Raw genomic sequence first — 9226 nt, 5'->3', positions numbered from 1 at the left:
GCGCAAAGAAAGTGTTTGGGTGGGGGGGGGGGGGGGGGGGTTCTGCATCCCATCTAGCCTGGAAATCCCTTGGAATGACCAGAAATATATTAACCCTCAACCCAGACAAAGAGAAATTAGGTCTAATGAGTCTACTTTCCCCACATCATCCAATAGAACAAGCCGTTTAGAAATAGATAAATGCATGGATGAGTGGTGCATGGATTGATGGATGGATGGATCGATTGATTGATGGGTTGAATACTACTGCAATGCTAATGAGACAGAACAATTATTCTGCTAGACATATATGCCCACAATGTATTTGTTTTTTTTGTAACATTAACACAAGCCAAAATACAGTACTGCTCAATTCCACACCATACAAAACTGAGTTGGGCATTTTTAAGAAAACCTTTGAAAAACCCCCAAAAACAAATAGTTTGTTTCTAATTTGATGCACAATCATTTATAAAAACAAATTATTATTCATTTAACAAAGAAGTCTTTGATTAATGGTTAGTGGATGGCAGTTCCTGCTACACCATCTATCACTGTGTTAATACTTATGATAAGCTAATATTTGGAAAGGGCACTAAACTAGTAGTAAAGCCAGGTAAGTTTTTATCTTAACTAATACTGATCCTTTCTAATAGTGAAAATATGATTATAAAAAAGCTGTAGATATATGTTCGATTAAAATGATTTTATACTGTTTCTAAATATTCATGTAAAGCAGAGAAGGTATGTAAACCTGTTTTCTGATCTACTCACATAGCGCAGCTATGGCATATGTAGGTATGTCACCTATGGGTTTTCTTGCCAAGCTGTTTACCACAGTGCAAATAATTATGGCAAGTTTATATTTGGACAGGGAACACTTTTGCAAGTAACACTTGTAAAGTTTGTCTTGTAGAACATCATTATTATTATAATTTTTATGAATTATCTTTAATTAAGTACACATAATTTTTTGTGGATCATGTGCACAGAAAATTTCGATCTGTGTCCAAACTCAAAGTCTTAAAGAAAACATGTGCTGAAAAAATATGGAAGCTGCTATTGCTGATCTCTTCTTTTGGAAATTCTAGTTGCCTAGCTGCCATATCGACCCTCTTGCTTTTGTACTATAAGTCACTGACCTGGGTAGTATAGAAAGAAAGACCTTTGACTTTTCTCTGAGTTTCCAGATGCATCTAATTGTTCAAACTTTCAAAAACTGCTGCAGCCAAGGGTTCATGGCTGTCATGTTGATCCAGAGACTGAAATATTTCCTTGGTTAGTGTATTTACTATTTACTATTTCTGATGATCAACAGTCAGTGCAACATATCAGTGATGTAATTGCACAAAATATGGGACATTTTTAGAAAACCGTAATAAGGTGCAAAATAGCTTGTTATTTAGAAATAAATATTAATACCAGTGTAAAAAGCAGGTTTCTTCTATGAATACAATTTAAATATTTGGGTTTTTGAGTCATTGGGCTAATATAAAAATGACAACTTATATAAATCACCCCACAGGGTGCATGCTGGTGTTACTTTGGTCTGCTTTCTGCTGGTTATGCACACTGAATTTTACCATACATGGATTTACTAAAGGAGTATATCATTGATTGATGTTCACCTTACAAAGTGAATTTTTACTCTGAAAAGGAATTTTCCCTACTTAAGTGAATGTGATAAAAGTTGACTGTGCAAAGAATACCCGATCCCATGCAAGGAAAGTTAAAAAAAAATTGATTTTTTTCTTGCACATGATTGGATAATGGAAGTCAGTAGAGCTGTACCACATTCAGTAAACTAAGGCTGAAATCCCTTTGCAAAGTGAAAATTCCCTTTGCAGTGCACTTTATTGGGGCAAATCTGTCATTATGCTCTTGAATAACAATTTGTTTTTATTTTAAATTTTTCACAGTGATAAAGGCATTTTTTTACAGTACCCTCTGAATAAAGTTAATTGAAAAGGGAAGTAGTGAAGTGCAGTAGCCAATACAACCAACACACAATCATATTATAGCTAACTATTTTAGAAGCAAACATTTAATTGGTAGTCCTAGGTCATTGCTCTTCAGCCCAAAGTGTAAGGAAGTGTAACACTGTGATAATGAGGGTCTAAGAAAACTGGTATTTGCCAGAGGAACTATTCTTTCTGTTACTTCAAGTAAGTCTTATGTGGCTGGTTCCCTCTCACATAGGGATTAGTTGTCTTTACTTCATACTGTGCCCTTTCATTTGGAAGATAGATTATTTCATATGCACACAAAATACAAAAAGTAATATACAGTATCTGGTATTTTCTTTGTGTATTGTAAAACAGTAATGAATCCATATGTATATCGGTATTATTATTGTATGAGGCAGGTTTAAATACCGTAAGTGATTTTATACTGGTTTTGAGTGTCACTCATAACGTGCATGCCTTAATGTTTATGGTGGAGTGATAAGCACTGTGTTGATTATGGCACAAATAAGCTCACATTTGGCCAAGGAACTACACTGCTAGTATTGCTAAGTAAGTAGTATTGAAAATAAATTAATCAATATAATACTATTACGCTGGCAACGTTCAGTAATTTTAAGATACTTTCAACAGCTATCAGATGTAAAATCTATTTAACGTGATTTAGACAGCCTGCCACCAATGCATAAGACCAATTCATGGTATTGATAAAAATATTGGTGGTTGGCTACTTTCATTTATTTGGTCATTTGTGCAGTCAAAACTAGTGGTAAATGGTTAAAGCTGCCAGACGGTTGCCACTTACGTGCCCATGTGTGATGTTCCAGTTTTTGTCATAGTGGACTTTTTCTACATTTTATGGTTTGATATCTGATTTTGTAAGCATCTTCATGGAAAAAATATATAAACAAATTATCATAGAAATCATATTGATTTTAGAGAATTTGAAATGTTGAGAATATAGACAAGCATAGACAAAAACTAAAAATCACATTTGTATGAACTGATCTTCTTGTAAAGTACCATCTTCAAGTGGAAGTTTGTTTTTCAGAAGGTGCTGACATTGTCCATGTATGGCCAATGTATAGTGCTTATGTAGCAACAGAAAAATAATAGTTTGACCCTGGTTGTCTTTACATTTTTAGTTATTGAGACTGATTTTCATAGTTTTAGTCACTTATGATGGTTATTTGGAAAATATAATGAAAGAAAATGCAATTTCAACTGTATAACAATATTGTCTAAGTGTTGCTTTTGAACTAAGGTGTTTATTAAAATGATACAGTTATTACATTGGACAGAAATCAGCTACTAAATTTCTTCTCTCTTTTTATTTGTAGAAACAGAGCAGAAAGACCCTTCTGTGTACAAACTCAAATCTTCTAAACAAGGTGAAGGCTTGCCAAATTTTGTGTGCCTTGTCACAGATTTCCCAAATCCCCAGACGAATTTAACGGTTGATGGAATAGAGAGTTCTCTCAGTGCTACAGCTGTTCTGGACAAGTCAACAAATGATGTTTGGAGATATAGCACAGTCGTATGGGATAACAATAATGATGTTGATTGTCGTATGCGGTATGGTGATGGCAACGAAATATACCCAAAATCTGACCCAGGTAAATAAATCACAGTTCATTCTGCCAAAAGAACATGCATATAAACTAAGATATTCATTTATCTTGTGCAACATTTATAGGCACCAGATGTTAGCTTTAGATCATATTACAAATACAAAATCTGTCCAAGATATAGTAATTCATCAAGGTGCAATTTCTAATCACAGCCAGGTAAAGAGATTACCCAAGTCCAAAATCTATTTGTATTCTGTGTATAGTTTTATCCTACTATCAGTTGCCTAGAGATGTCACATTTTTGGAGACTAGTTTACACTTAATTCTGTATATGCACAAATATTCCAGCTTTAAAAGTTGATGGCAGGCAAGAATAAAAGTAATCTTACCAGATGTATATACGCATGCCATTGCAGCCCATGTATGATTGCACCTACTATAGCACCTCTTTGATTACTCTGACAGCAACAAACGCTTGTAGTGGCCCACATTATGGGTCATTTAGAAGGCCTAGAATGAAATTGCTCTGCCAGTCATTTGTCATTGGATAGGAGAACGGTAACCTATAAGCTATATTGTGATTACAGTTAAAGTTGGAGCTGTTTTGTGTATTATTGCAGAATATAGCTTTTATCTACCAACTTTTTTTATTTTTCAGAAAACGCTGAAGAGACTTGCTCATCACTTTCCATCGATGCGTCTTTCCGAACAAGTAAGTTACCCTTTTAGAATAGTCAAATGTACCTCAACGGTTCCTATATAGTCAGCTTCTGCCATTCCTTTTTAACTCTCCATCAAGTAAACTGTTCTGTGGCAATGGCACTGCTTAGCCAGATTGTTTATTATTCGCATATTTTTAGTACCATAAAAGATCAACTACAGTACCCATGTAACATTGTTAATGCAATGACATAAATCATAAACCACTTTACATTTTAATGTATAAATAAAGAGTCTGTCACCAAGATAAAAAGTGTTTCTGCTTGCAGTAGTTTATTAAATACAATTAAAGTAGTATTCATTTCCGAGCCTGTCAGTATTGTGGGTTTGTGTATTTGGAACAGTTGGGGCTGAATTATTAAAGTATAAGAGACTGTTCACTTTGTAAAGAGAAAACTGCAAGTTCCCTGAGTTTAGTGAATAAGGTCAAGCTGTGTTCACTTTGATTATTCAGTCCTGTGCCATGGATGTTAGAAAAGCTGGATTTTTGCTATTACAGGATTGGACATTTGAAGTGGACAAAACTTCACTTGATTTTGCTGAGCAACATTCAAACATTCAAGTGAACGACCTCTTATCCCTTAACAAATCAATCATTTTCCTTGGATGTGCAAGCATAGAGCAATGCCTAGAGCTCCCAGTTTTACCTTTTGCCAGAGAATTAAAAAATTAGAAATAGAACACTTCAAAACCAAATATATTTACTGCTATTTACTCAGAAATTATTGCATGGAAAAGGTCTATATTGTTTCATTCTTTTTCCACTGCAGTTTGATCCTTTTTCATTTCAAACAACAATAATAATAATATCAAATTACAAAAAAAAACATTTTGCAACAAGTGCATTGTTATATTTGTCAGAGCTTGAACATATTAAAGGATATTTTCAGTAAGGATCAGAGAAGGAAAATAAGGTCTAGGCAGTCATTGTTTCATTGACATGATGGAGCCAAGTATTAATGTCTAGATAGAAAAGGGCAAAAGATTAACATTTAACATGCAGACATTTAAGTAATAGAAATGTTTTAAGCATACTAAGGCTTCCACATAAACGGAAGTTCATCCAAAAGTGATATTTAGTTTAGTTATAGGTGGAATCAATCAGCTTTACCTGCTGGCTATTTAATTATCTTAGGGGTCTATTCACGAAGCTGAAGGATCTAGCCATAGCTTCGGCCGATCCTTCGGCTAGCTTCGGCCCCAGGAAGCCTTCGGTTCAGTAGAACCGAAGGGGTGGGTGCTGTACGGGCTATTCACTATAGCCCGTACAGCTCCCGAACCTGGCCGAGCGGCTCAGTCGAGACGAACGCATATGCATCGGCTCGGCTGAGCTGTGCTGAAAGCCGAAGCTGGCCGAGCTTCTGACAGCTGGGCGGAGCCAGTCGTGATCTTACGGCTGGCTCCGGCCACTTGCAGAGAGATCAGCGTCCCTGGTTACCTGCTAACCAGGGACACTGATCTCCAAACAGCTAACTCTCCCTGGCGCCCCGGGAGTCTCCTGCTCCCGGCCGCCAAGGAGAGAAAAACTGCTGTGTCTTTTTTTTTCTTTATTCTGACACGGAGCGATGTCAGAATAGAAAAAATAATTTTAAAAATGTCCCATTAAAATGCATTGCTACATTACTATTGGCTATTTAAATTTGCAATAGCCAATAGTAAACTAGCATTGTACCCTTTGGATAGGAGAACGGTAACCTATAAGCTATATTGTGATTACAGTTAAAGTTGGAGCTGTTTTGTGTATTATTGCAGAATATAGCTTTTATCTACCAACTTTTTTTATTTTTCAGAAAACGCTGAAGAGACTTGCTCATCACTTTCCATCGATGCGTCTTTCCGAACAAGTAAGTTACCCTTTTAGAATAGTCAAATGTACCTCAACGGTTCCTATATAGTCAGCTTCTGCCATTCCTTTTTAACTCTCCATCAAGTAAACTGTTCTGTGGCAATGGCACTGCTTAGCCAGATTGTTTATTATTCGCATATTTTTAGTACCATAAAAGATCAACTACAGTACCCATGTAACATTGTTAATGCAATGACATAAATCATAAACCACTTTACATTTTAATGTATAAATAAAGAGTCTGTCACCAAGATAAAAAGTGTTTCTGCTTGCAGTAGTTTATTAAATACAATTAAAGTAGTATTCATTTCCGAGCCTGTCAGTATTGTGGGTTTGTGTATTTGGAACAGTTGGGGCTGAATTATTAAAGTATAAGAGACTGTTCACTTTGTAAAGAGAAAACTGCAAGTTCCCTGAGTTTAGTGAATAAGGTCAAGCTGTGTTCACTTTGATTATTCAGTCCTGTGCCATGGATGTTAGAAAAGCTGGATTTTTGCTATTACAGGATTGGACATTTGAAGTGGACAAAACTTCACTTGATTTTGCTGAGCAACATTCAAACATTCAAGTGAACGACCTCTTATCCCTTAACAAATCAATCATTTTCCTTGGATGTGCAAGCATAGAGCAATGCCTAGAGCTCCCAGTTTTACCTTTTGCCAGAGAATTAAAAAATTAGAAATAGAACACTTCAAAACCAAATATATTTACTGCTATTTACTCAGAAATTATTGCATGGAAAAGGTCTATATTGTTTCATTCTTTTTCCACTGCAGTTTGATCCTTTTTCATTTCAAACAACAATAATAATAATATCAAATTACAAAAAAAAACATTTTGCAACAAGTGCATTGTTATATTTGTCAGAGCTTGAACATATTAAAGGATATTTTCAGTAAGGATCAGAGAAGGAAAATAAGGTCTAGGCAGTCATTGTTTCATTGACATGATGGAGCCAAGTATTAATGTCTAGATAGAAAAGGGCAAAAGATTAACATTTAACATGCAGACATTTAAGTAATAGAAATGTTTTAAGCATACTAAGGCTTCCACATAAACGGAAGTTCATCCAAAAGTGATATTTAGTTTAGTTATAGGTGGAATCAATCAGCTTTACCTGCTGGCTATTTAATTATCTTAGGGGTCTATTCACGAAGCTGAAGGATCTAGCCATAGCTTCGGCCGATCCTTCGGCTAGCTTCGGCCCCAGGAAGCCTTCGGTTCAGTAGAACCGAAGGGGTGGGTGCTGTACGGGCTATTCACTATAGCCCGTACAGCTCCCGAACCTGGCCGAGCGGCTCAGTCGAGACGAACGCATATGCATCGGCTCGGCTGAGCTGTGCTGAAAGCCGAAGCTGGCCGAGCTTCTGACAGCTGGGCGGAGCCAGTCGTGATCTTACGGTGGACACTGACCTCCAAACAGCTAACTCTCCCTGGCGCCCCGGGAGTCTCCTGCTCCCGGCCGCCAAGGAGAGAAAAACTGCTGTGTCTTTTTTTTTCTTTATTCTGACACGGAGCGATGTCAGAATAGAAAAAATAATTTTAAAAATGTCCCATTAAAATGCATTGCTACATTACTATTGGCTATTTAAATTTGCAATAGCCAATAGTAAACTAGCATTGTACCCGCCCTCTGCTGCAGTTCTCCATCAGGTCCATCAGCAGAGGGCGAGTACAATGCTAGTTTACTATTGGCTATTTTTTTACTATTACTATTACTATTTACTATTGGCTAAATTTAAATAGCCAATAGTAATGTAGCAATGCATTCCAATGGGACATTTTTTTTCTATTCTGACATTGCTCCGTGTCAGAATAAAGAAAAAGAAAGACACAGCAGTGTTTCTCTCCTGGGCGGCCGGGAGGCTCCCAGAGCGCCCGGGAGAGTTTTTTTTTCTTTTTTTTTTTGACGGCAGCAGAGCCGCCAGACAATAGGAAACTATTGGGCAGAGCTAGCTGTCACTGCTAGCTCCGCAAAATCGATTTCAATTTACTTTTTTAAACTTTTTTCACTCTTTTTATGTTCTGCCTGGTCCCTCTGACGGACCGAGCAGAACAGTCGAGCCGTATGCGGCATTCGGCTATTCACTCACTGCTGTTCGGCATCTATGAGAATAGACCGAACAGCAGTGAGTAGCCTGCCGGAGGGTCGGCTCAGCCGATCCAGATGTTCGGCTGACCCGAAGCCATGTGAAGCAAGCCGATGTACGGCTGATTTCAGCCAATGTACGGCTGAAATCAGCCGTACCAGCCTGAAGTGAATAGCCGAACAGTGTTCGGCTCACTTCACTTGGGGTCGGTTGTTCACTCGGCTGCCCTCAGCAGCTTAGTGAATAGACCCCTTAGAGTCTCCCCATCACAGTTTACAGTATATATCTGTTCCTGCCCACGTTGGAGTTTAAATCCTCCTGCTAAAACAAGGGTGTTCCCTGGTATTCTTACTTACTCCCAAGGCATGTTCTCTCATATAAAATACATTCCTACAGGAAAATGCGGGCCCCTATTTTATTGCTAGATCAGTATGCAGACTCTATAAACTCACTTCTAGAGAAAATATAAGCCATTTAACTCATCAGAATCTACCAAAAACTAAGTCAACTTTTAATGGACTGGTTCTTAGAACTATGCAGCATTGTATAGTAAACTATAAAAAGTAAACTATAATGTTCATTCTTGTTTACAGATCCAAGCTTGAATACTTTGTCTCAAACAGTGCTTGGTTGGAGGGCCCTTACAGCCAAAGCAATTATATTCAATCTCATAATAACTCTCCGACTTTGGTCATCTTAAGGTGAGTGATTTTTTCCAAACTTCTTTACAACTTATCACTGGTTTGGTAATAAATTAAGATGAAAGGGGATTTTTATAATGTTTTAGTACTATCTGCACCAGTTAGTCCTTATGTTCTCAAAAGATTCCTTAGTGACACCAAAGCATTTTGGTGTTGATTTACTTAAAAACTTTTCTTAGCCTACTGAAAGTGGTTAATAATCCAATCATGTGCACACTAAGGTCTTTTTTTTTAATTTTCCTTGCACCTAATTGGGTATTTAAAGTAAACACAGCTTTACCTTATTCACTAAGCTAATCAAACATTCCCCGTATTAAAGCAGAACTAGACCCACAAATTTAATGTTCCTCAAAAC

At 37.0% G+C, this 9226-nt stretch overlaps 1 gene segment (V, D, J or C); it reads left to right on the top strand.

Moving 5' to 3' along the window:
* The window catches only part of LOC108788422, a 13421-nt gene extending 4551 nt beyond the window's left edge, over positions 1–8870 (top strand). The window contains 5 exon segments of the C gene segment in view: positions 503–595; positions 3284–3559; positions 4173–4226; positions 6025–6078; positions 8764–8870. Of these exon segments, the coding sequence occupies positions 503–595; positions 3284–3559; positions 4173–4226; positions 6025–6078; positions 8764–8870 (584 nt within the window).
* The last annotated feature ends 356 nt before the right edge of the window (positions 8871–9226 follow it).

This window comes from Nanorana parkeri, unplaced genomic scaffold (assembly GCF_000935625.1).
Source record: "Nanorana parkeri isolate BGI_ZX_2015 unplaced genomic scaffold, ASM93562v1 scaffold325, whole genome shotgun sequence".
Lineage (NCBI taxonomy): Eukaryota > Metazoa > Chordata > Amphibia > Anura > Dicroglossidae > Nanorana > Nanorana parkeri.
This window is presented reverse-complemented; position numbering and strand designations above follow the sequence as displayed.